Source organism: Poecilia latipinna, unplaced genomic scaffold (assembly GCF_001443285.1).
Source record: "Poecilia latipinna isolate Pla-1442-1.1 unplaced genomic scaffold, P_latipinna-1.0 Scaffold1698, whole genome shotgun sequence".
NCBI classification, from domain to species: domain Eukaryota; kingdom Metazoa; phylum Chordata; class Actinopteri; order Cyprinodontiformes; family Poeciliidae; genus Poecilia; species Poecilia latipinna.
The window spans coordinates 2,299-29,445 of record NW_015114314.1 but is presented as its reverse complement, the minus strand read 5'-3'; the positions used below and the strand labels follow the sequence as shown (position 1 = coordinate 29,445).

Below are 27,147 nucleotides of genomic sequence, written 5' to 3'. Positions count from 1 at the left end.
ACTCATAGACTCCTAACAGAAGAAAAATGTTGAAAGAGCAACTGATAAGAGCTTATGACCCCATTCCCTAATCTTTTTGATGAGCAATTGCATATGTGACCAATATCAAGATATTGTGACAGGAATGCAATGGCAACACAATGTTTAATAATCAGAGATTTGGTGATTTAGATACACGACATCTGTTTTTCCTGCATTTAGTTTTCCTATTTATTAAATACTTCATTTCCAAATCCGTCATCTTAGCTGAAACTTCTCAATGCAAATTAGCACAGAACCATATAAAAATGCCGCCGTGCAGAGAAAACTCTGCCCTCTGTGACAGATGCCCCGAAGGCCTCGACTCTCATCTTGTTTTACGTCTCTCCGGGTTTTTGATGAGGTCCTGCAGGCGGGGGAACAACAATCTGTTCTCTTTGAGGTAGCTGTCTCAAGCACAGCCTGCAGAAGATCAGGATCAAGAGAACCTCTATTGACATTTTGAAGCACTGTTGTGACAAAATAAAATAAATAGAAAACTGCGCTGTGAAGGGTGACCATGTCTTTTATTTTTTTAAAAAAGAGGACATTTGGCCCCAGTCCTGGAACACTTTGATCATACTCTGTTTACTTAATGAAGACTTTTGACATATTTAAAGAGCGACTGCTCTATAAGAGATCAGCTTTTACAGGTCAATAAGTACAAAAATGACTTATGACCCTATTATTTTTGCATTTAGCAAAAAGAAAATAATCACATTATTAGCCAAAACATAACATGTAGTCTGTTTTTATGTAATAGTATTTGAGCTTGTATGTGAGTTTGTATGTTAAATGCAGTTTCTAACTGCATCAACATACTTTTCTGCACTAAAATGTTTTTTTTTTTTATTATTAGTCTGATCCAATATTTTAATTTCAAATGTTATGTTTTCATTAGCTGTTAAGAGAAAGAATCCTCAGTACTCACTTAGTGAGTTGAATTACTGAAATAAATGAAATGTTCAATATTATTCATTTGAAAGGTTTCCCCAGAAAAATCAACAGCAACGTCAAGCTAAGAATCTGCCCGCACCTTAACTCAAATGGTGACTAAAATAAATCATCATGTCGGAAGGACGCGCAGTAATAAGATTCCTCCTCTGTCATTCTCCCAGGATCTCAGCGGTGGCTGTGGGAACTGCACGGAGTGGAAAGAGGAGGAGAGAGGAAGTTCTCCCAAACTTTTTTTTTTTTTTTTTTTCCTCCCTGAAAAGTCTCTGGAGACGTTCCGTTAGATTTCCAGAGGAGGGGGGTTTGATCAGGAAAAAACGTATAACTCTGTGTGTGAAGACAAAAGCGGACTACGAAGTCAGAAGTGTATCCCTCTTTTTTTTATTTTTCTCTCTTTACTTGAAAGCCGTGAAAAGTGGAAACGCGTGTTTTTTTTCTTCCTCTTCTTTTTCTTCCTTTTTTTTTCCGTTTTGTTTGTTTCTTCCCAGCCTGACGGGACTTAGCACCATCAGAGGCGATGAGATGTGAGTGAGCTATGCCTTGTGGAAATGGACAGACTTTATCCAAGCGAGAACATGGCGTCTGCGTCCCGAGGCTTAGCTTCTTTCCCGGTCTGCTTGTGGCGCTGTGCTGCCTGGAGGTGTGGGGCTCCGGGCCGCACGGCGGCGGCGGCTGCAGCCCCTGTCCCGTTAACTGCAGCTGTGCGCCAGCGGGGCCCCAGCGGCTCTGCGTCGTTAATTGCTCCAGCCTCGGACTGGAAAGAGCCCCAGCGGCTGCTGAGTTTCCGCCGACCGTCAACACGCTGTGAGTATTTCACAGGATGAAAAAAAAAAAAAGCAACAACAAAAAAAGTTACGCAGTACATAAATATCGGTTATTTCAGAGCCGGCCCGAGGAATTAGCGAAAAGGTTGCTGCATTGAGCTCCGAGGCTTGCGTCCTCCTCCCTAAAAGTGTTTCACCGCTCACACAATATCTCAAATTTGAAGTTAAAGAAATTATTTATAATTCCCAAAAAAAAAAAATTTGACCTATAGACCAGAAATACAATAGCTATAATAATACAGAGGAGAAATATTTATCATTTGATAAGGGTCATTCATTTATTTATTTAATCGACTATGTAACTAAAAACCTCATAATAAAAAATATTCAAGTGTTTCCTCCTTGCTGCTTCTGCTGGATTATGCTCTTCTTCTATGGTCAAAACGACACTAATGGAATAAATTTAACCTTGAGTTAAAAATCACAACACTATCACAGTGTTTACACAAAATTTAAAAGCAAAAGGACGTTGCATAATCTAGCATTTTTTTGCACTCTATTTTAACTATAAGCAAACAAACAAGTCTTCAAATAGCATTACCTCATTATGAGTCATTAAGTGACTCATAATAAGTCACTTTTTAGGAGTGACTTGATTCACACCATGACTCTCTGAGCTGAACATGTGTTTCTTGGAAGTGAAAGGAAGGTGTAGTCTTTCAGCCAGCTGACCGGCAGCCTCTTTTTAAGGAACAACAAGATTTTGGACCCACACATTTCCCACACAGCCACTGAAGAAGTTAATGCAACAAAACAACACACAAAAAAGAACAACCCCTAAAATAGTAGAGAATCAAATCAAATCTTCAAGTATTATAAACAAACCAAACAAAACTTTTTGTCTGGTTTTTTGTCTGACCTTGAAACTGTGCAACATTTAGAGGTTTTAGTTGCTATTAAAAACAAAAACAAAAAACAAAAAAAAAAAACAAAAAACAACCTTACCTCAAATACTGCTGTCTGGAAAACAGATCAGCAAGTTAGAGAAATACATTTTTTTCTAAAAGTTTATTTACTGTAATTTATTTAAGAAATAAAGCAATCTGGAATCTGGAACCCAACATCAAAGTCGCTTAAGGGCCCCATAAAATCTTGGACCGGCTCTGGAACATCCAAATAGTTTAACCAAGTCTTTCCACTTCACATCATTTGCTTTACAACAACAATAAAAACAATAGCTTCACGTCTAATAACAATAAACCTTTTGAGTATCTCTGTTTTTCTTATTTTCTGTATGTTTTACAGCAGATTAAATACTATTTTGCTACTTCTGACTGAAATCACCATCAAGTTAATTCACCACATTATTGTGTTAGCTTTTTTTTTTTAATGCGTTATTTTTCTCTTCGTGATTCTTAATATATTCTGTCAAGCTGTATATCAGATGTTGTGTATATACTCATTTATGGAGCATCTTTGCATTAATAGTCATTTTTCATAGGATTCTATTATATTTTCATCATTTTTTTTTCACCTCAGCAGCTAAAATAATTATTACCATATCAGACAATTAGATATAGTCACGGCTGACAGATGCTATGTTTGGATGAATGTCATCCTTTTGGCTTGCATGTCGTCTGCACTGTGGAACATATTGAGCTGCAAAGGAAACTGGGATTTAAAGGAATAACAAACATGAAGTCATTCAAATGAGCATTAAATATAGAAAGTTTGGGTAATGTCTGATACGAGTTTCAAAGGTCAAATAGCTGATGACATTGTGTGTGCATGTGTGTGTGTGTGTGTGTGTGTGTGTGTGTGTGTGTGTGTGTGTTTGTGTGTAAGTGGTCACCTAAACCTTAAAGCTGCTGCTTGCGGTGTGGATCAGTCCTGAGTTTCTGGTCTGGTCAGCGAGAGAACATTATGTTCTGTGCTGTTGGAAGCCATATGTTACCCATTATTTATTTTCACTCCGTATAATCTTTATTTAACCTAAAATCTTAACTTGCTCCGGCTCATATATAATCACTGCGTTATTTTTTTCTTAAGGTCTTGGATATGCTGGAAACTTCACATAAAAAGCTGCGTAGTTCATACATCATCTTTTTCTTTTCCTTTTTTTTTGTGTGTGCGTGCAGAAAATCAATCTCTGCTCCATCTAAAGAATGTATATGTTGGCTCATTTTACATGTGTGTATTTTTCTTGAATGCTATCGATTCCAGTTGCATAAGAGAAGACAAGCAACTTGTTAAGTGTTTCATTAATTACAGACAGATTCCCAGTCGGGTCAGAATAACTGACTGTAACATGCGAGGCTTTACTGAGGTGTTAATTATCACTTTGCTCCATGTAGGTGATTGACTACGAACACTATAGACATTTACTAATTAGGCGTCTGGCTCATGTTACCGGAAGAAGACACTGAAAGTCTTACTCTGAATTAGGCAAGAATAGACGTTCAGGCTTAGAATTATTCATCTGCTGTGCCTGCAATGTGTTTAAAAGCCTGCTGTTTGTTTTCTGTCTCATCCCTTCGTTCTGTTTCTTTAGGGAATATACTTCATGCATTAGAAAGTACGTGTTTGTTTGGTTGACTTTTTTTTTTTTTTTGGATCAGTGCATCTCAAATGGTGCCACATCGCAAGAAAAATGCATTAGGATCTGAGTTTAACATGCAGGTTGTTGCACCAACGAAAACATTTCACGTACACCAGATTCTCCAACGGGTTTCGGTGGGGGCAGTGTGATGCTGGGGGCAGAATCTCCCTCGCTGGAAAACATGTTTGTCCTCACAGGAGAAAGTCTCAATGCCATTTCTCTTTTGTCGAGTCTCACTCTAACTGGTTCTCGTCCGGTTCGGTTCTAGTCTCGGTTTGTTCTTTGCCGCAAAGGGGAACTTCACGGTTGTGGTTCCGATGGACTCAAATTAGCCCAGATAATTCAGTTTGTTTGCATTTTAGAAACTAAGTGCTGACCCAAACATAATGAGAACAGCTCAGATTAGCTGATTAGTTTCCATCTGTAATGTGACGCTTTATTTCTATTTTTTTCTTTTTTGTAAACTTGCAACCGTTTACCGTAATGCAGACAAAAGATGTTCACCAATAGCCACCCAGGAACTTTATCAAAAGGAAAAATCCAAACACAGAAAAAAAAAAAAAAAAACGCACGTCATGGCAAACTATTGCACCGGCCAGCGCAGAACTGTAACTACCTCCGACAGAACGTCGACCAGAGTTCCACCGTTTCTGGATTGCGTTCCTATTCTTCCCTGAACTCGGCCACATTGAGAGGCATGTTGTTAGAGTGCCAGTACACTCCCACAGTAGTGTCGATCTGTATTGTTCAAACGTCTCTGCGTAAAGTGGTAAGTTACCAATGTGTTGCTTCTTACAGCTCATTTATTGTCCAACTCAATAAGTGATTTCAAGTGATGAGCAGCCTAACACACACATCCCCCGTCCTTAGAAATGTGACGCAATCTTTAGAGACAACTCGACAGACTCTCTCCGCTATTAGAAGATTTGCTGCAAAGACGCATGTGTAATCAATAGGCGTTTGATATTGTCTGGTGGATTTGAGTATATTTGGAGCTGAAATGACAGTGTTGATGGAAGGACTGTGTCTGGTAAAATCAAGAAAAACTTTCCTTTAAGTATCAAGTAGAAAAATCTGGGAAAGAGAAGTCATCTGGTTTTCAAAGGATTTAGAAGCTGGGTAAAGTTACCGGATTCTCGGTTTTGCCGTACGTAATGTTAGGGTTTTCTTCTCAATGTTATGTTTTGTATGCTTTTCTGACTGACCTTCTCCAGTATTGAGTAGGTTTTGTTTATTCTCTGCTGCCTTCAGATTCCCTTGGTTCTCTCAAGTTTCACCTCCCGTCGACAACAATCAGCTCACCTGTCACTCGTCCGGCAGTCACACAACTCTTGTTGTTTTTCTATTTTCCGAGTGCGATTCTGCTGCCGCTTTGCTTCCTGCTTGGTTCTGGTTACAAGTTTTCATTTTGGTTCTGGATCTTGATTCATATTTGAGTTTTCAACTCTGTCGGGACGTTCCTCCTTCATTTGACTCCTTATTGCTTCAATGTAGCTCTTTCATTTACTTACAACAGATTTTTTTCCCCCCAATATGTCAGCAACTTACTTAGTTTATTTCTATTAAGATGTAAGGGGAAAACTTTTTAATCTGTTCCTTTTCAAATGTTCTATCCTACTGGTTAATTATTTTGTACAAAATATTAAAATGAACCTATATTAGGTACATTATACTTGATACGACTTACAGGACTTAATGGAACGTGTCATTGATTTAATTATGCTACTTTAACTTAAAATTGGGAGAGCTTAATTAAACTCTGAGGACAGCAACAGGATTTGCGTCAGAGTTTCTTCTTGGGAAAAAGTCTTCTCGGAAACCCTAACGCTGTGATTTTTATTTTTTTACGCGAAGCAGATTTGTAATTTCAAGCTTTAAATATTTACGGCATTGCTACTTGTAAATCTTGTTGCGTGCAATTTAAAGTTTCAGTCAGAGCTTCAGCAGAATCGACTGGAAGAAACCCAAAGTTGAAAACTCATCAAACAAAACAACATGGCCTCCTTCTGCATGATGAGGATTTCTGCAGCTCTTTACATTTTTTTTGTGCATCTGTCAGCGTGTCTCCCCTCTGTAGCTGAGATCTGTTCAACTTGTACTGGTAAACGTGTTGCATCAGCGCTTAAATGCATAAATAGGTGTGTGTCATGATCCGCAGCTCTTTGCACTTTTGTTCCCACTTGTGTTTTGTATTTAGATCATTTCAGTTTTCTTGTCACCAGGGCCTGTCCGTGTCGGTGCAGTCATTTGTCATTCACCCTCGTCTCTTCATGTAGATTTTGGTCCTGGGGTTTAGTTAGATCCTCTGCGTCTCCGTTTAGTTTTCTCCTGAGCTCGTCTGGTTCGCCATGCCACACATCCACAGCATTCAATCTCCTTGGTTTCTTTCTTTCACTGCTGGATTCTGTTTGGTTTTCAGTTTCATCACTGAATCAGCTCTCCATCACGCGTCTTCCTCTGCCCTGTTGACATTTGGTTCCTCCTCAACCCACGTCAAGCATCACACAGTGGAGTTATAATAGGATTTTTTTCTTTGTAGGTTATTTTGACAGCCTGGTCTCTGAAATAAACAATGATTATGACGGGCTTCTGGGATGCAACTGGAGCACAAGTCGGCTGTGATGTGATTGCTAAACGAAACCCGGAGCCAAAGCAGACACCTGGAAACAGAAAATGAAACAACTGAGATTTCTGCTTTCCATCACAAACGTAGTGTTGTTTCTGTGTAGATGTAACACACAAGTGATGCTTTTTCTTTTTTTCTTTTTTTTTAATCTTTTCCTCCTCAACATCAGCTGCGGCCCTGTTTTTGAAGTGCCCAGTTGCTGCTTTCAAAAGATTGGCATTTGTCCACCTTTACAAGAGCGATATATTTGTGAATTAATGCGTTTCAAAACCGCCTCTGTGGCTGTGCCTCTATCTGGCCCAGAATGTAAATACAGAGGATACGCCCTCCGTTAAAGAGAAAAAAAATAATAATCCAGTGGCAGCGGAGTGCTGTAACTTTGTGCAGAAGAAAGTTGGAGGAGAAAAAAAAAAAAAAGCACTCATGCGTTACACCGGCCCATCTGCTCCAACCCACACACATAATAAAATCTCGTAACACTTTTTTGGAGGATTTTGGAGCTCTGAAGTCATTTCTGGGAAATGCTAGTGAAAGGAAACCTCTTCAGTGTTTTTTATTTTTTTATTTTTTTTTTTAAGTGCCTCTCCTTTGTATGCAGATTGCTTCAAGGAAAGTCGGACAATACGCTTTTGTCTCGAGGCAGAAGACTTTGAAAAAAAAAGACCTTTAAAAAATAGGCTAGAATAAACTTTATTGATCTCCAAAGGAAAATTGCTTATTAGTTGACAAGCTACTCCATCCATAGTGTTAAATATGAGTAAATATGATTGTAGCCATAATGTAGATAGGTGTGCAAGTGATTTAAATATTACTAAATATAGATGAATAAAGAAAAATGAATAATGGTGGAGGGTTTTTTGCTTTTCATTGTACAGCAGTGTTGTTTATTGCAACCTGCTGTCTGCTTAGCATATCAAGGACTTGTCTGCTTGACTCTGATGAAGTTTGTGGTGTTTCCATGGCAGCAGGATGCACATACACAGAGATGCGCTGCAGCCGTTTAGCTGGAGCTGGTTTACTTGGTTCAATGTGAGATTGCAGCAGGTCACGATACAGCTGCGCAGCACATGGGACTGGATGTAAAAAAAATAGATAAATACATTTCTCCACTTTCGTTTTTCACTGCGTGTCCGACCTCGCTGCCTCCTCCTCCAGAGGTGGCCACTGACCTTACAGCCATCTGCACGCACTCTGCGGACGGAGATCGAGTGGGGAAGGCTTTAGCGCTCTGACAATACGCAAGGGGGAACTTGTTTGGTTTCCATGGCAAACGTAACCCATGACATCACCCGCAGACGTTCAGACATTTCAGCTGGTTGTAAAGGAGAACATGAGGCAAGAAATGAGGCGGACTTAAGATGGAGCTCAACGTCTTCTTCCCTGTCTGTGTCCATTAGTCTGTGGTCGCTGAGGTTGTGTTTTTACTGGACGGATCCAGAACCTGCATCTGGTGGGCTAAACATGTTCATTTTCTTGCATGGCTCCAGTAATAGTAAAATAATTAATAATAAAAAGCATAAAAATATACAATGCGATGATAGACTTTTAATTTACCTTTATTTGATTTTTTTCCCCCCTTGACCTTTGTTGTCCCACTGTGGGGAAATTCAAGTGTCTGAGTTCACACAAAGATCAGAGAGGATTAAAAATGCATATAAAAAAAAAGATTAACAGTAATAATGATATTAAACAGCATAACTGCAGTGCCGTTAACAGAAATATTGGACTCACGATCCAACTGAGTAGGATGACCATTTGAATGTATATAATGAGCATGTGTTGAACATTAAAAAGACAACAAACTGCTCTGTAATACAGTATATCAGTGCAGTGAAGGTTCTTTTTTTACATTACTTAAAACAAAGTTTCCACAAACACATTTGCATCTGCTACAGCTCCAAAGTAAGAGCAGGCGGGTCAGACCTCAAAGAGAGAGAAAGAAACTGATAGGAGGCATTAAAAGCCTGTTTATTACAGCATCTTAGCATCACTTTGAATGTTAAGTCCCAGTGAATTTTTGTAGAGAGGGTAGTTTGACATTTTTCATTCCAACAGAAAGCATGAAGGAGAAATCAATGCTTTCATTGCAATCTGAAGCATTCTTTTACGGCCGCTACGCTCATTTATCTCAGTTAGGAACTTTTCAAATCAAAGACGGCTTGTTTGACGTCATTGGGAAATTTGAGGGTTTTTTTTCTCTCTCTCTGACAAAAAGGAAAAAAAGAGCTTTTAAAAGTCTGACAAAAACAAAGAAATGCTAAGGGTGAAAATGTTTTTTGTTTACTTCAGTTGATAGACTGATGTTTCTTGTTTGAGTTTCCCTTACAAAACTTCTTCCCCCAATAAAAGCCACTCCGTTAACTTTAATAAAAAGCAGTCTGAGTTTGACTGTAAGTTTTTATCTCTTTGGGTTTCCGTCTCTTTTCTGTTCTGTCCTGGTTTAAGTTGGGTCTTTAAATTTCTCTGTCATCTCACGTCACTCATCCTGCCTGCTAACAAAGTATTTCTTCTTTCTTTATAAAATATGCTTTAGTGTGCAACTATCGAGTATTTTAGTAATTGATTATTCGGTCAATTATTCTGACGGTTAATCAATTAAATGTATAAAAGAAAATTGCCACATTGTGCAGTTTTTTTCCTATAATCACTTAACAAATAATTATACTTATTTTTTAATTAAAGAAATAAACATTTTAATGTCTAAAATCCAATAAGATAGAACTCGGTGAACATTTGATCATTTGTTGTAAAAGACAACCGAACGTCAAGATTTTACTTAACATCGGTAGCATAGTGCTGATTAGTTGATTATTTTTTTCGATAGCAAAGGATGTTTCCTCTGAGTTTATTTTTACAGAATGAGAAACGGGCTAAGCTTAAACTATTCTTCTTGAAGAGTTTGGTGTAGAAAAAACATAACAGAGGTTTTTTTTTGTTTTTTTTATGTCTTAAAATGTAAAATATATAGATTCTTTGTATAGTTTTAGTTTAATTACAGCTCCGATGTTGTTCTCTCAACCAACAGCCTTTTCTGAGTCTGTACACTCCCGTTAACGATTAATCCACTCCTAAATTAGTCGCAGATTATGTCAACGATTGATTTATCAAATTATTTTTGATTAATCGTTTCAGCCGAGGTATAAGTTATATTTTCAACTACCTCCTGTTAAATCATGCATGGGAACTAAAGACTTCATAATGAGGTAAACTTTTGACAAACTCATACTCATGACAGATTGGCCTGAATATGAATGAAATCTGTAATTTTAAGCAAACATCTGACCTCTACATTCGATTAAAATGTGGAAAGTTTCAGTTAGCAGTATCTCACATGCTACGTAAATAAATACACATTTGCATTAATTTAACTCGAGGAGGTCATCCACAGATGTTCGTCGCTGCCGTTTCCTAAAGAGTGACGGTATCCGTACGGCAGGAGTCATCATCGCGTGACCTTGTAGGTGTGTGTTTGTGCTTGAGTTGGATCTTGTCTCTGGACACACTGCAGAAGGGAGGCGATTCAAACACTTGAAGACATCCTAGAATAACACCCGGAACAGCTTGCACCAAATGGTAATAAGAGGTTTTCAGGGTGGAAACGGAGAATGTGTCAAGCTCAGAATAACAGGCGAGTCAAATATTTTAATGAAATGCAAACTGGCTATGTTTCTTCTGTCATAATTTACATTCACATTAAAAAAAAAAAAGAAAGAAAAGAAAAAACGGAACATGTTTTTCATTTTCGCTTTAATTTCAGGAATGTGTCTTATCCACCAATGAGGAGATTTCCCTACATAGTCATTTCCTCGTACAAGATTGTTAGGACCAAAAGAGTAGAAAAAAAAAAAGAGCTAAAACCATAAAAGTAAAGAAATGTTGCAGAGGCTTCTCATTTTAAACCACAGTCTGGATCCGCTGTTTATCTGCAGGGAGGAAAAGTCACTGCAGGTCCAGTTTAGTTCGGTTTCAGGCCAGTGAACCTGAAACGGATCAAAGAAGCAGGGAGAACTAGAGAGCAAAGTGAACAGATATGAAATAGAAGCGTCGAGCCGAGACTTTTATCATCCTCACCAAAGATTGTTTCAGCAGTCACATCTGCTGTCAAGGTCGCTGACACACTCGTTGTCTGCTCTGGAGGCTTACTTAATAACAGGCTTTCTGCTGTTTGTCGCAGCAGTTTATTCAAAGAGTTGAGTCTTTAAATTGCTTCTGTGCTCTGTTCTCCTCATGTGTGGCATGGCTGCATGGCAAATAAATGGAAACGCTGGGAACAGTATGAGAAAGTTGACTCATCTCTTAGGACCAAAAAAAAAGAAGACTTTATGGAACCGGACAACAGCATTTTGAGCTTCCATAGAAAAACAAAGAGAAGAGCAGAGATACAACAATTTGTAAACATAGCTCAACTGGCTAACCGTTAGCCACTAACAACCCTGAAGTTAGCAGTTGCTCTGCAGCTTATTTTGAGCGCTTAACTAAGGCGCAAAATCGTAATTTTACACAGAACAAAGACGTTTAAAAAAAAAAACAGATTAAAATTAATGAGACCTTTGTTCAATTTTGGAAACAGTAATGGAGCAATGTAGGCACCAAACCTCTCGATCCTGCAAGGATAAGTGTGTTACGTAATGGATGAATGGATAATGGAACATTTTCAAGGTTTTTTGTGCTTAGCACTCCCTCTGCACAGGAATGGCAGAAGAAACGTTACACAGGAAGTGTACTTTAAAACATTTAAAAGTTTTTAACACTCATTTGCAGCAGTTTAAGCAATATTTTTGCTGCCGTAACAAAACAATCCAGCTCGTGAATATGAGATTTTGGCAATATCTTTTAGTAAAACTAACAATTCTTTAGTTTTGTTTTCACAAATAATGAAACGATTTTGAAAATTACAAACTGTTTTGAAGAATTGGGTTGAATATTCTAGTTAATGTTCGACTGGTTCATATATTGTAGTTTTTATTCTAGTCTAATTCTTTGTAGCACCAAATAAGCTAACGTTAGTCTAACGCAATCCATAAATATACCAAAAGAGGGTGCTGTTGTTTCATGTAATTGTTGCCACTACCGCAATTCTGACATGTTTGTCCTGGCGGGGACACCGTAGTGCAGGGGGTATTTTGTGCGCGAACTGCTATTTTCCTAACAGTGTGCTGTACTGCCTGTAAGGTTAGCAGCAGCTCTGCTAGCCCGGTGTAAAATATACGTTAACATAAGTAAATTGATTTACCGAGCTATTTCTGTTTGTTCAGTTTGCCAGTTAAGTACAAATTAAATTGTATTTGTTTTGGTGATGATTGATTATTTTGTAAAAACTGGTTGAATGGTGACAGTGTGCTTTACTTCCTGTAAGGTGAAGGAAATAAAGGCGCAAAGGTTTCCCCACAACTTGAGCCCTGTGTGTGATGCCTCTTCTGCACGGAACACATCCCACCTTCACACAAAAACACAGCGCAGAGTCCATAGGGTGTCTTCCGCCAGCTGCAGGTTTAAAGAGGGAAAGCCTGGGTTACATCAGCATCATTAGCAGCTAGCGGTTAGCCTGTCACAATACTGCCACGGTGCTTACAAATTACGTTGTTTTGTGCGCATGTACTCAAAATACAGCTACACTATTCATTTAAAAGTGGTGGAGGCTTATTCGGTTTTCTTAAGGGTTGTCAACCATCTCAACAGGAAGTCCTTATTCACCACTCTGTTACCATTCAAGAACTATTTTTTGTTTTTCTTCTACATCAGAATATCAAACATTTAATACAAATGAGTGGAAGGGCTCATGAAAATAGATTGCACTATAACTCCATCAGTCAAAGTCAGACACAGATGGCAGCTGGTTTGACTTGACTGGTCTGTTGTGGTGTTTTAGTATCACACAATCTTCTGAGACAAGATCTCCTTATTAAGATGTCCTTAAAGGCCAAGACGCATTGAATCCGATTTGGTGTCTGACCGCTGGCTATGTCCCTGTGACTGCCTCTGACCAAGAATATATAAAGAATAAAATATGAAACTTTTTAAAAATGAGGGTCCGTCTGAAAGTATTCTATGAGTTTTTTGGGGGGGGGGTAGGAGTTCATAAGTTTCTTACTTCTTCCTACTCCTTTCTGAGCATAAGATTACTGTGGTACAAATATGTGTCTTTTGCATTCCTTGATCATGTGTGACTTTATACTTCTGTCATGTTTGGAATAAATGAATAAATACATTTTCTCCTAATAAGAACTTCGTTGACTGGATTTCTGGTACTTACTCTCACAAGTCCAGTGACCCTGGAGCGAAACCCTGTGTGTCAGGAAAAGGTCCCATCAGAGCGTGAAAAGTCAGACGTGTCTAACTTTTATGCATGAGGATTATGCATCCATGATGTTTAGCTCACATTGTCGGATGCAACCGACTATTGGAGCAATGCAAAACAACCGGATCCAAATTTTGAAACCATTTATTTCTCACATAAAGTTGGGGGGGGGGGAAAGTGCAATTTACTATTTTGGGAGACTGATATATTAATGAATGTTTTCTTTTTCTTTTTTTTTTATTGTTGGATGGAGGCGTTTTCTCTTCTCCGCTTCGGTGATTTCATACTACTTAGAGATTCTCTTTCAGTGGGATTAAAGTTGGCGGTTATAATTTGTTGATGCAGAAATTACTGCAGACGATAGTTTAGTCGCTCTCTTTTCACTGCACCGCATAAATTTGGCAGAACTTTGGCATGCGTTGTGAAATCCATTGCATGTCGGAAATCCAAACAGACAAGTGGTGGAGGCTGCAGCTCCAACTGTTCTATAGTTTACTCAAAACATTTGTTTATGTTTGCTTCCAGGTTTGCTCGGATAATCACCGTCTTTATAGTTACTGGTACTGCTAGGGGTAATTTTGTTTTTCAGACAAATGGCATAGATATTTTTCACTCAAATTATCCACCACTGCAGTCCTGACATGCATTTTCTCTCTTCTAAGTCTGCAGTATCTAAATAAAGACGTTTTTAACCGGCGCAGTCTCAAAGACGACAAACAGGCCGATTCTTTTCCTCTACTTGCAGATGTTATCATTTGCATGTTCGGTCCTCTGTGCATGTGTGCGTGCGTCGCTTTTTAGGCTGAGTGTGTTGGACCGTTGTGCACAGCTGCCCTTCACTTGCCAGCTGGACATCGGACAACCCACGCAGCAGCGGCTGGAAAACTGGACAAAATGTTCTAAATAGAGGAGCAAGATGAGAGGAGAGGAGCCAAACTGTGAGGCAAGATGATAGACTTTTAGACCAGCAAGCCTCTTTAATCGCATGTCTCCTTTTCCAATATCTGTATCCCAGACTTTCCATGTTTGCAGAAGGGAAATCAGTCAATGGAGGCTCGTGATGCCTCGGCTGTCTCCTCACCTCCACGCTTCCTAGAAAAATCTGGGAACATGTGGAATTTGATTTAAATGTGTTTTATGTCTGCAAAAACATAGAAACTACATGCTTTAGTCCCTGTCCCATTGTCTAAAGTCAATTTATTCATTCATCCATACGTAGAGCTCTCAGTGGTGCTTCTGGGTTCCATGTTTTAAATCTGATAACTCCAGAGAAACCAAGATTTTAGGTTTTCATATTTGAATCTGGGAACTTTTTTTTTTTTTACATTTTGATCTGACGGTTCCAGCAGCAGCCCCGGTTATGGTTCAGACTGTGTCTCAGCGTTTACGGGGCAAACTGAGCTACCGTCAGACAGCCACAGAGCAGTGGTTGCTCTCTCCGCTCTGCCTTTTCTTTCACACCTGACTTTGTCTCTTCCGTTACGTTCGACCGGGCCGGCTAACCTGCCGACTTACTGGCGCAGACTTTCCAACTCTTAGCAGTTTTGGGGGGAAGCAGAACGAGCAGAGAAGTGAGGGAGGGAGCAGCACAGTAATCAGGAAAAGAGGCCGAGGGGATGAAAGCAACCACAGAAGAGCCTGTGTTTAGTGGGTTAGTGGAGCGTTGGCCTTCACTTACAGGGACTTGGACTACTTTGCTGCCAAGATGCAACAGATGTCAGTCTGCCATCTACACATCGTTGTTTTTTTTTTTTTTTTTTTTTGAAGAACAAACGAATATCAGTGTAATTGCTTTTTGTCTTAATTGTTTCTTCAGCTATAGGTCATCTTTGTTTCTCCATCCATATGTCCCTCAGTGTCCCTTCCAGCTCCTCCTCTCGTCCCATCTGACCAAACACAGCAGAGCCAGCGAGGATTTTCTGTGTGTGTTTTCATCTCCCAGCTCAGAATAAGTGGCACCAGACAGGCCTTATAAGGAGTTGTTAGATCATTGGCCACACTGTTAGCAAAACAGAACCATATGTGTTCGGCGCTGTATGTGTGTGTGTAAATGAAACCATGTGTGTCCGGGGGTAGCAGAGAGAACGGGAGTCTGTTGCTAATGGACGTGCCGAAGGTCAGATTATATGGTCATGTTAAGGATACATACGTATAGTCTCTCTCTCTCTCTCTCTCTCTCTCTCTGTTCTATCTCTGGTTGTCTCTATTGAGTTGACTCTAGGTGTGAGAAACACACACACACACACACACCGGGCGGAGAGCCGTGACTTGAGGCCGGTTTTGTCGGCGTGATGCTTGAGTGATCGGGGATGTGGGCGGGGCTTCGTTCCCGTTGCTTCCCTTTTCTCGTCCTCTGATGGGTTTAGCAGAACTCTATCTCTCTATCTCTCTCTCTCTCTCGGTCTCCATCTTTTCTTACACAGCTGGTCTGGAATGTACAGATGTTTCCTTTTGGGAACTGGCGTCCTACTCTGTTCACACACACACACACGAAAAGTAAGAGTGTGAGAGGAGAAAGAGAGGCGTGCCGTCCCATGCACTCCAACCTTCCTTTTCTCTGGTTCTGGTTGTGTTTTCTGTGAATTCAGAACCTGCTGAGCGACACTTAACTGCAGTTATTTATCTCACTGCTGCATATTAGCAGACTGATTTTTGTCTGCCTGCAGCCTTATACTTCTATACTTCTTGTTCCTATATATATATATATATATATATATATATATATATATCATTTTTATTTTTTTTTGCATTTTTATTCTCACGTGCAGCTGAAACTTTGCTGGGAAGCCCGAAAGTGGAAACCAAAGTCACTTAGCTTTACACATATCTGAAATATTATGTGCAGACTGTTTTATTTCCATTTTTGCGGATGTGTGTGCATCTGTATACAAAATGCATTCTGGGTATGTGAAAATTATGAATCGTAAACATCTTTGGAGAAATATACTTCTTTGAAGTTTTTTTTTAAGCATTGTTTTTTTTTTGTTTGTTTGTTTGTTTGTTTTTTCAGGAAAAGAATTGACAAGCTTAGCATGCCTTACCCAGCTTCCTGCAGATGCAGCTCCATGCAGCACAGCTCATGAATGGGTACAGGCTTCTATTACATTCGAAACCACACTCAAAACGAACAATCTCCTGCAAGGCTGGCATTCTGTAAAGATTCATTTAGATCTGGGATTGCTCGAACTGTGGCCTGAGTGTAAATTTATGATGAAGGCTGCAAACCCTGAAACACTGACATTGTGGCTTGAACATGTTTTTTTTTTTTTTTATGTCTGTTCCATGAGAGTGTTAATGAATATCAATAAATTTGAAAAAATGATTAAATACTTTATGTGTTTAAGTGTTATTTCAATAACTACCACAAGATGTTGGGATAAACTCCACATTAATCTGAAAAGAGATTTTGTTTTGAGCTATTTGAGAGGTAAAAACAAAAACATTTCATTCTGCTTACGTCTGAACTTTGACCCCGGAATGGGATCAAACCCAAACCTAACTGTGTCCCAGTTCCAGGTTTGGAAACAAGTGGGATTTTCTCAACCAAGACAGCAAATCGTGCCGATAACAGAGCAAACGCCGCAGGAACACGTCTGAAAGAAGGCTTTAAAATCATTAGGCCACAAAATCTTAAATGGGGTGAAGATTTTTAGAAGTGTAAATAAAGATGTTGTTTTGTTTTTTTTCTCTCACTCTTTTGCAATCACTAAGTTGGTATGTGAGGTGGCCATATTGGATTGTGAGAATCATTTTTACCAACTTCAACCATGACATCTCAAATTCTGAGAAGAAAAAATAAACATATCGAAACTGCAGATTTCAATCAGCTTTTCTCTCATTTAATTAAAAGTATTTTTCTTCCTTTCTCTCCTTCTTTCATATTAAATATTACAGATCCAGATATTGAAAATACTGCAGATTTGAGCATCTCAACACTTTTTCACTCCAAGCTGCGTCATTAACTTCGTTTCTCTCTCATCAGGCAGCGAACGTTCAGTATTTTAGCATGAATAATGAAAAGAACATCCTTACAGCGAGACAGCGGGTTGCCGATCTGCTCTGTTTGCTCAGTACCAAACCGAACCCTCAGCACTCGCTCTGGCTCTGCTCTCCTCTTCCTGTCACTGATAAGCAATGAAAACCGCGAGAAAGCGTGTGAGTGAGGGATCACTGCTGCTTCAGGAGCAGAGCCAGAGGAGCTGGATGATGAAGCAGATGTGTATAATTAGCTGTCGTCCTGACAAACGCTGCGTTAAGGCAGGTGCGTGTGAGGAGTTGACCTTTGCAGTGTTATTTCCTCGTTAGTCAACGTCCTCCGTGTTTCCTGTTTCTGTTCTGGCTACGAGTTCAGAAACTACCTCTTAGTAGCTTTTGGTGAAAGCGATTAGTCGTTGTTGTTTTGTTTTGTTTTTTAATTGTCATATTACAGTGAATAAAACTTGCGTTATTAGTGGCCTCAAAGACGAGGTGACTCTCCGGATCCTCCTCCCATCTGATGGTTGCTCTCGTCTCCATCTCGACTTTTATTAATTAAGTCTTTCGGTCTTTCGTTGCTCCGCTGGTTGAGCGTGTGGTTCTCCTAATCCCAGATAATTACCCTGCATAATTCACTTCTGGCTACTGATGATGATGATGTGTTTTTGAGTTGTTATGTGTGCACGTGGTTATTTTAAATGTGGACGTATTGGGTTCCTTTCTTTTCCCACAGAGATCTGTCCAAGAACCACATCTCCTCCCTCGATACCAGCCTGCTGGATCGGCTCACGGGCCTCCGAGAGCTGTAAGTAAACACCGCGCTGCGTCATCGTCTCCTCGACTCATTCATCTCCGCTTATTTAATCCCGTTTGTCTTTGTGGTGAAACTCTTAATTCCTTAATATTCCTGCACAGGTGGTATAACTTGGAAAAGAGAGAATTTTCACACGTCACACTTATGAGGAAAGTTAAGATATTTGTCTCCTGCAAAAGAAGGTGGAGCTTTGCTGCAAACTGTCAGTAACTTTTGAAAATGTTGCCATTTTTTTAAGATTATCTTTTATTTTTTCATTTAAGTAAAGAATAATGTATAAAAAGTAAGACATGTGACAGAAAGGGCGCAAGATTTTTAATCCGACCATTAGTCTGAGCGCATTTACTTAATGTGGAGAAACAATTCAGTGAACTAAATGAAAAAATCTTTACGCAAGAAGAGTGTCAATGCACTATTTTACTTTGATGAGTGGGACATTGACGTTATTTCTAAAAAAGCTTGAAAATCGTATATCATTTTCGTTCCACTTAATTCTGTGTTGTTTTGAGTTAAATCTATGACATAAAATTCGAACAGAATACATTTATGTTTGTGGTTTTAATATAAGAGATGTGGCAAAGGTTCATGAATTCCTTTGCTTTCTACTCCTGCTAATTATTTCACATCCTTTTAATTACATTAAATATGAATATAACTTAGACACAATTAAATCATTTAATAAACATCATCTCCAGGAAGGAAAACATTGGTATACTAGTATTGTAACAAAGTTTTGTAGTGGTTTTTGTTCGATTTTCGTACAGCTTCCTTTTGGATTTTTCCGTCTATTTCTATGTTTGCATATTTTTGAACTGTGTGCCCTAAAAAGTGAACAAGCGGGAGATAAAAGACAAAACCTCAGGCTGGAAACACTAGAGAAGATGATCAGCCTGTTTTACAGCAGTGAAGGTCCAAAGGAAAATGTTGACGAGAATATATGTTGATCAGGATCATTTTAAGTGACTTTAAGGAAGTCTGGGTCCCTGGGAGCAAAAAGAGGAATGGCTCAAGTGCTGAACATTTAATCAGTCATCATGAGGGTCTCCCCCGTTGTCGGCCGCCGTCGGTTCTGTGAGCATGAACTTAAAAGAGGAGGAAGGGGAGTTGGAGCCGCCCGTCTCCGAGTTGAGAGGAGAAGTGAACGAGGAAGATGAAAAGAGTGCAGAGGAGGAAAAATCTCGGTTTAGTCTGAATGTAAGTAGGCTGAAATCCCAGGAGTACGTTAGCTGGACTGCGGCGCTTGGGGAAACAAAAGCCCCACATAGTGATTCGCACACATGCGAACCACGCTACGATTAAGTTCAATTACAGCTCGCTGCCCAGGGCTCCTACTACCTCCCTCTTTTCATCTTTCCATCTTTTTCTTACATTACTTTTCTTTTTCCACTCGTTGAACGGGCATTTAAGCACATGTTTGTGTGTGTGTGTGTGTGTGTGTGTGTGCGTGTGTGTGTGTGTGTGTGATGAGGGCGAGCTCTGATGGTTTCCATCAGTTCTGTCCAAACCACCACACAACGGGCCCATTATTCAGCTCTCAGGAGTGAGGAGGGAGTGAGTGGAGAGAGGAAGAGGGGAAAGGAGACAGACAGCAGGATATGTAGATGAAGAGTAGAGCTGAAACGATTAATCGTGAGTTATCAGTTATTGAAATAACTGAGTTAGTAATCGGTTAACTGCATTAGACAGACTCAAATAAGGCCACAACACAGTCAGAGCAGCAACTAAGCCAAAACTGTACAAATGATTTAAACAGTTTGCATTTAAGTTAGTAGAAACTTTTATCTGTACATCCTTTCTACCTATAACATATGTGCAAAATCGCTTATTAATTAATCATTAAATTAATTTATTACATTTTTTATTGACTAATTAATAATTGGTTAATAAAAAAAATAATGAACACATAAGCCCTACGCTTTATTAATGCTACGTCGGGCAAACTTGGCATTAACAACTCTCATGTTGATGTTATAGGTTTTTACTTTTAGCATCAGCAAACATTTTGTCCCCTAAAATGATTATTTATTCATTTAAAAAAGGAACTGAATTGTTTATTTATTTGCATATTTTAGTGCATTTCTAATATTATATTTAAAAAAAAGTGTCTAAGTGAAAAATCTGCAGAAATCTGCAACTTTTATCTGATTAATTGATTTCTAAAATAACCATTAGCTAAATGAGAAGGGAAGATATTTGGCAGAATAAACCACAGAGGAACAGAACTGGGCTGCGTTGCGTTTTCTGTCGAGAACGCCAGCAGCCGTCTCGTGACGTCGTCGTCTGAGAGAGACGTGATCTTGTCGTCTGAAGCTCCTCTCCTTTAGCACACAACTAGATAAAGCAGCAAAAGCAAACAAATGTCCCAGATGCTCTCTGATCAAAGGGCTTTCTCCTTCGGTTAGAGTTTTGATTCCCTGACAAACCCACATGATCATGATCATGTCAAAGTGACAGTGTGACAGTAATTAAATCGTGCAATTACAGAGGAAGAGACAAGACTTTTTCTCCTAATGTCAAAAGTGATTTCTTTGTTTCTGCCCCCAGAGATTTGAGCAACAATCAAATTACCACCATCGACGGAAGGATATGTGACAACTTATGTAACCTAACACAAATGTAAGTGTTCATTATTCGCTGCGACTCTCTCTGTGGCTCTCTGACTCTCCACAGGGATCACTGAAAGTATGAAGTTATCAAAAATGGTGCATCGCTAACCCAATTCAGCAGCTTTTTGTACTCTAATCTTTACTATGCTATATCTGTCACTGCTATGTATTTTTCTTATAAGATATTTCTATTTGTACCCTTTTTCTATTTGCTCTGTGTTGCTGGTTTAGTTAAAGAAGTGAAACTTTTCCCGATTTTCTTTTGTACAATTTTATGTTACAACCAAGATCAAAATAATTCCCAACAGTTTTAATTTTTTTTTTCCTGGTGGATGGTGATCATCTGATTATATTGTTAATATAATCAGCTGTAGTCAGAAAATTATCACAATAAACCGAAATAAAAGCTTCAAAATCTCAGCCTGTGTGTCGCTAAGCTTTACAATGCTCTTCACTTAGCAAATTAAATAAATAAACTTTAAAAAATATTCCAATTTGTTGAATGCGGTTCGTGTTTTTGAATGATTCGTTGGTTGTTTTCTGGACTTTCGCGTACTTTTCTGTACGTCTACAACATGCCTGTTTCGTAGCAGGCGGCAGAGCGAGGAAACTGATTAAAAATGCCTCGCAGCTGGCTGCCACTGTAAGCCAAAACCACTCTCCGCTGCCACAGGAATATTTATTAATTACCATAAATTCAGCTGAACGTAGCCATTGTGCCAGCGTCGTCGGAGCGACGCTGCATGCAGTTTTGCTCGGTGATTTCTCCACACGCTTATTACCTCCAGGAAAATTTACTGGATGAGAAAAGACATGATGTTTTCTGTAAACAACTTCAAAATGTGGTTTAATCAAATGGGATAAACATGCAAGAATCGCAGCGTTTAAATCTGGATAGTTTGTTCAGAGCCTAGAAAAAGTATTCACAGCCCTTCGACGGCCCAGATTTGGGATTTTATGTGCACAGACAAGCACAGAGTTACGCGTAAATAAGAATTTGTATTTAATTACATGAGATGAAACCTTCTGAAAGCAGCTTTTGTTGCCATCAGTCGTTTATTTAAGGAGCTGCTTTGTTCTTCAACAGATTGCATTTCTTGCCCTTTAAGCTCAATGAAATTAAATAGAAAAAATGTGCATTTTTCATTTCTGCCATTGAGTCTCCTTTGTTTTAAGGTTTGAACTTTAACTGGACCAGTTTACCACTTGACTTAGCTTTGATTTAAAGCATTACATTTTAGCTTTTTGGTGAGATGCTAAACAATTGGCATGTTAGTCAAAAGTTGAAGAAGTCAAACTTTCATTATGTTTTGATGGATTGAACAAACAGAACGAGCTTCCAACCTGAAATGACAATATAAGCTGTTTACTCTGGATTATTGGGTTTTTAAGAAAATTACCTTTTGATAACTTTAGTCCCGTGTGTTTGTTTCCACAGCGATCTAAGCAATAATCCCTTTGAATGTGACTGTGAGCTGTTCCGGTTGGTGAAGTGCCTCAAGGAGAAAAGAGTCCAAGTCCGACGCCTTCATGCTATGCTGTGCAAAGACCCGCCTGCGCTCCACCGACAGCCTTTGCTCAACATTAGCCTGCAAACCTGTGGTAATAAAAAAAAAAATCCAAATGTTTACCCAAAATCTTACAAAACCTTTTATATGCAGGCAACAAAAAAACACAGAAGGGCCGTTCTTGGAGCAACAATAAAAAATGCATAGCTGATATCAATCTGCAGAAAGCAGAAACAAAGATCAAGAAGGAGAAAACAATCCATATTTGGAGATCTTGCAGCTCTCCCACCAGACATGCACTTGCATCCATATTCTTAATCTTTGTTTCGCAGGTTAATCCAGCTGACCTTATCCTGTCCACAGAGACCTGTGACTCTGAATCCCAAAAACAAAGGCAGCAAAAAAAAAAAAATAAATAATAATAATAATCAGATCTCCTCATCACAGAGCTGTTTGATATTTTCTAATCATTTCATGCCTCCTTTTAAAACTCAGATTAATGTTACATTATTACACTGGACTCATGATAGACATTAGAGACATAAACACGTCACCGTTTGACCCTTTTTCTGCTGGTTGAAATGAGAGATCTTATAATGAAACCTTAAATCCTCCTTCTGCGGTTCAGGCCTCAGCTACGCCGCGTGTCTGGAGGACAGCAGCAGCCGAGGAGGAGGCCGAAGTGAGCTGGTGATCTTCACTTACTCCAAGCCCGGGAACTACACGCGCGAGCAGTGTAACAGCGTGTGCTTCGGTTTGTCGCACCTCTACGGAGGCCTGGGGGAAAGGCACGAGTGTCTGTGCAGCACGAACAACGAGCCCAACTTCATCAGCGGATCCCACTGCTCGGCCGCCTGCACCAACCGCCACGTGATGACGGTACGCCGCATGTTGCTTTATTTCTGCTTCGTGTCACTTGCCAGCTGTTAAAACCTGAGTTGAACAAAGATTACGGGGAGATCCTCAAGGCTGCACTTTTGGCTCACTTTCATTCACAGCTAAGACCAGAATCATTCAATCTTGTTGTAATATATATATATATATATTTTTTTTTTTAAATCAAGCCAGATGTCATCTTATCTCAAAAGATATATATTTTTTTACATTGTTTTATTCATTTTGAGATATCCCATCCCTTTTTTTTAATCAAATACAAACTTCTCTGTTGAGTGAGAAATGTTTGAAGCCTAAATCTGCCAGAGGTGTAAATAATTTTGGACTTAACTAGATACGCTTTCTCTCGCTCAGATGATGGAGCGCTTCAACTCGGCGCGTCCATAATATTTTGTGGGTGGATGGGACAGAATGTTCCCCGGTTAATGAAGAAAGACAGAAAGCATTATTTTTGGTCCCAAACATGCAATGTTAATAAAGGGGGTTTCGGTCAAATCAGGACTAACTTGCTTTAAAGTTGCTCAAACTTTAAAGCAAGTTTGAAGACCAAGACCAGAACTAAATGACGACGGCAGCGATTAGCTCCTTCGCTCTTCAGCTCGGACACAAACTCCCTGAAAACCTGAGACTTGCAGGAACTGTTGACTTTTTAAAACCAGGACGAAAAACATCACAGTTTCTGTCAGCTTTCACGTGAACATTAATCATTATTCAGTCATTTAGATTACTTCTCAGCCTTTAATTTGCAGTAAAGTTTGCATTTTAATGCTTCTTTCTCTTTATATGATTTCAGACGTTACTCTCGCTCTTCATGTCTCTTCTTACTTTTACCCTGTTTGTTTTTCTTTTACAAATGAAGCTTGTTTTGCTTCAGAAACACTCGTCTGCATTGACACCAAGACCTCCGGTTCCTCACATACTTTCCTTCAATTGACAGGAATGTCGGTGGACTCTGGCCCGCGATGTGTTTGCGGTGGAGTTCTCCGTCTCGCTCGGGGCTCTCCCACTGCAGAGCGTGCACGACCTCGTCGTTTTCTCCGCCGCCTCCTCCGTCACGCCCGTCACCCTTTCCTGGGACTTTGGCGATCTCTCGCCTCGTCTCAGCCCCACGGAAAAGGGTGTCACCACTGCAGCTCACAAGTTTGCAATTCCAGGACATTACAAAGTCAGTCTGAAGGCCTGGGCTGGACACAAGGAGGTTAGAGACACCTTTTTTTTTCTTTTTTTTTTTACTGAATGCTTCTCATCTATTCCTAGAACTGGTTTTTCTTTGGGTCTATTTTTAAGCTCTGCCATGCCAGTCAGTAGTTTACACTTTTATAAATTATTACTTTTCCAGATCCTACCTGGAGTTTGCAGTGAATTGTTTTCCCTCTTTCCTCTTTCCTATTAACAAAAGCTTAAATGTGTACAAAAATTCAGACTATTATTTGGTGAAACCTCTTTTTGTGGCACCGACATGCTTCTGGACAAAACTCAGTTTGGATATTTGACCTCTAAAGTTCAATTCATTCATTTAAACTGCTTGCTTTCCTGGCACTGACCCAAAATTCACACATGCCTGATACAACTGGGATTGGAGTTTCCAAAACTGTACTTGTAGCTTCTTTCACCCGTTCCCAAAACACTTCTGATGTGTATTTGGGGTCTTTTGACCTGTTGGAATAACATGTTGTCTTCAGGTTTAACAATATGATACAGATGTAAAAAAAAAAATAATAAAATAAAATAAAAAGGTTTAAGTTTATCATAAACTGGAATTTACTGGTTAAGTTGTTGCCACAACATGATGTGAGGCAGTAGTGCAGGTATTTTGGATAAAGTGGAATAATAACCTGAAAACCCATCAAATTCAATTCAAATCAGTGACTTCGTTCTTGAATTTTGGACACAAGATGATGTTCCAGAAGGACAACAATAATAATCCCAAAATACTCTTTGAAGTAGATAAAGCCGGGTAATGTCCTGATGTGCCGGGTCTGGCACAGAAAACCAACTATTTCAAATTCACAATATCCACCAATTCTACTAAGAAGAGTTAGAAATCAATACGTTAATTTTCAGAAATATGTGCTTTTTTTACTACGAGTCTTTTACCACAATTATGAACCCAACTTATTGTTAACGCTTGTGAGCAGGTGAAAAGAACGCTAAGCGTCTGGCTTTGTGTTTGTTACTCAGGTGTCTGCGCAGACAGACGTGACTGTGGCTCTTCCTCCCAAACTCGAGCTGCACTGCCCGTCGTTCGTCGTGGCCAACAAGAGCGTGGACGTCACACTGGTCAGCTGGGGCGGCGTCGGCCTAAATGTGAACTGGACAATCTCACAGAACGATGTCCAGGTTGCCAAAGGTAAAAGAGAAATATACCGACGACGACACACGAGCTCTGTGAAACTAACGGCGAGGTGCAGATTACCTGTTGGAAATGTTTTCTGACCCCAAACTGCTCGTTGTTTTCTCTGTGACTTGGATCTCGGTTTCAGTTTAACGTGGAAGGTTGTCAGATGGGAAACTGAAGCCTAGTCTAATTTCACTACTCTTCAAGAAAAGATGTAATTTTGTTCTTGTTTTGAAGGGCAGCTGTAATAAATCATCAGTGTGAGATAAAACGCTCCAAGCCAAATCGTTCTAAGACAAACGATTTGGGATTTTTAATTAATATCCACTGTGGGTCTTTTTAAAGTCTTGGCTTGTGCAAAGTATGTTTTTTTATTACGTTTAATCTCTTATCGGATCACGTTTGGTTCTTATTTCAACAATAATGGGACCATTAATGAAATAGACAAAGAAAAGGAGCATGCCATGATGAAGTCAGATAAAACATCTAATTGACCCCGTCTCGCTGGAGAAGCAGCTGTGGATATTAACACATGATATTATAACTTACTCACCTGCTATGGCTGAATATATAATAGTAAAAATGTTATAGTTTCACTTTGTCACTTTTTTCACCCAAACGCAAATGCCTATCAAACATAAAATGAAACAAAAAGATTATTTTACTAGTTTCATGGTGTCAGTGCATTAAATCACATTTTGAAACACATTGATTTAACTTATATTCAGCAAACATATTGCCACTTTTTTTGGTTTTTAAACTTTTTTTGCACTATGATAATAAACAATATATTGTATTGTTTAAAAAATATATCCGTGTAAAAAAGCAGTTGCTTTTTTACACCTCTTTTTTAAAGACTTACTTTTCACAGATCGACAAGTCTCCGCTATATTTTTTAACCAATACTTAATAACTTTCTAACTTCCCGTAACAGTTTGCTTTATTGCATAGTTAATGCAAGTTTGTACATAACCAAATCAAAAACTTCACTTATCAGACAAGTTTCAATTATGCACTTATCTTTATTTTTCTCTCTTTACGTACTGCAGTTTGCAGTACGTAAAAATAGAAGACATTTTACTCCCTTTATCTCAACTTTTAATCCAAAACCATGACTACAACATCAGAGTTTTGATGTAATTTGATCTGTGTTTTAGTTTCTATGTAGCACAGATTTTAGAAAAATACACAATCCAGGTTTTAGTCATAAAAGGTGGTGATAAGGATCAAATGAGAAGCATATTTAAAATCCCATTTATTGTGTTCTTGCATATTTTCTTTTAGTAATCTTTTGTTTTTTTTTAAGGAACTGTCTTTTCCCTCATAGTGTGACTTCAGATATTCTGAGAAATCACACGACTGTTTGCTGCTTTCTCGCCAGCCTTCCCGGACTGTCCTCCGAGGGAAGGGGTGTTGCACAGCAAGTCCTCCAGCTGCTTCCAGATCTTTCCAGCGGAGCTGAGCTGGAAAGACGCTCGACAGCAGTGTTTGAGTCGCAACGGGGATCTGGCTGTGGTTAGGAGTGATGAGCTGCGCAACCTGCTGGCACGCAAAGTCACACAGTGAGTGAACTGGGACATTGGTGTTTTTCTCGTTGTGACGACATGACATTAAGCCAGTGCCGTGATTTCCATCGGTAAGTTCAAGCTGAAGAAAGGCAAATACAACCAGGACGTGTTGGAAGCTTTCAAGTGAAGATCTCATTTCCTGTCAGCTCTCTCACAAGGTTTGGAGCTTTAAGTGCAACGGATGT

At 39.3% G+C, this 27,147-nt stretch overlaps 1 protein-coding gene and 1 long non-coding RNA gene across 2 annotated transcripts; one reads left to right on the top strand and one right to left on the bottom strand.

Moving 5' to 3' along the window:
* Positions 1-1,152: 1,152 nt before the first annotated feature.
* Positions 1,153-27,147, top strand: LOC106964653 (polycystin-1). The gene is made up of 8 exons (XM_015060288.1): positions 1,153-1,776; positions 17,968-18,039; positions 20,593-20,664; positions 22,093-22,256; positions 22,791-23,041; positions 23,994-24,254; positions 25,238-25,406; positions 26,776-27,147. The coding sequence occupies exons 1-8, from the start codon at positions 1,508-1,510 to the stop codon at positions 26,958-26,960; spliced, it is 1,443 nt and encodes a 480-aa protein (XP_014915774.1). The 5' UTR covers positions 1,153-1,507; the 3' UTR covers positions 26,961-27,147.
* Positions 2,650-12,688, bottom strand: LOC106964654 (uncharacterized). Its single transcript, XR_001428472.1, has 2 exons — positions 11,033-12,688; positions 2,650-10,941 (listed from the first exon to the last, which is right to left on the bottom strand). It is a non-coding gene; the product is annotated as an uncharacterized LOC106964654 (long non-coding RNA).

Excerpts from the sequence above, each read along its gene's own strand:
- LOC106964653 (XM_015060288.1), top strand. The coding sequence starts at position 1,508 with ATGCCTTGTGGAAATGGACAGACTTTATCCAAGCGAGAACATGGCGTC. Across the intron at positions 20,665-22,092 it reads TTATGTAACCTAACACAAAT|CGATCTAAGCAATAATCCCT; the intron begins GTAAGTGTTCAT and ends TTGTTTCCACAG. Across the intron at positions 22,257-22,790 it reads CATTAGCCTGCAAACCTGTG|GCCTCAGCTACGCCGCGTGT; the intron begins GTAATAAAAAAA and ends TCTGCGGTTCAG.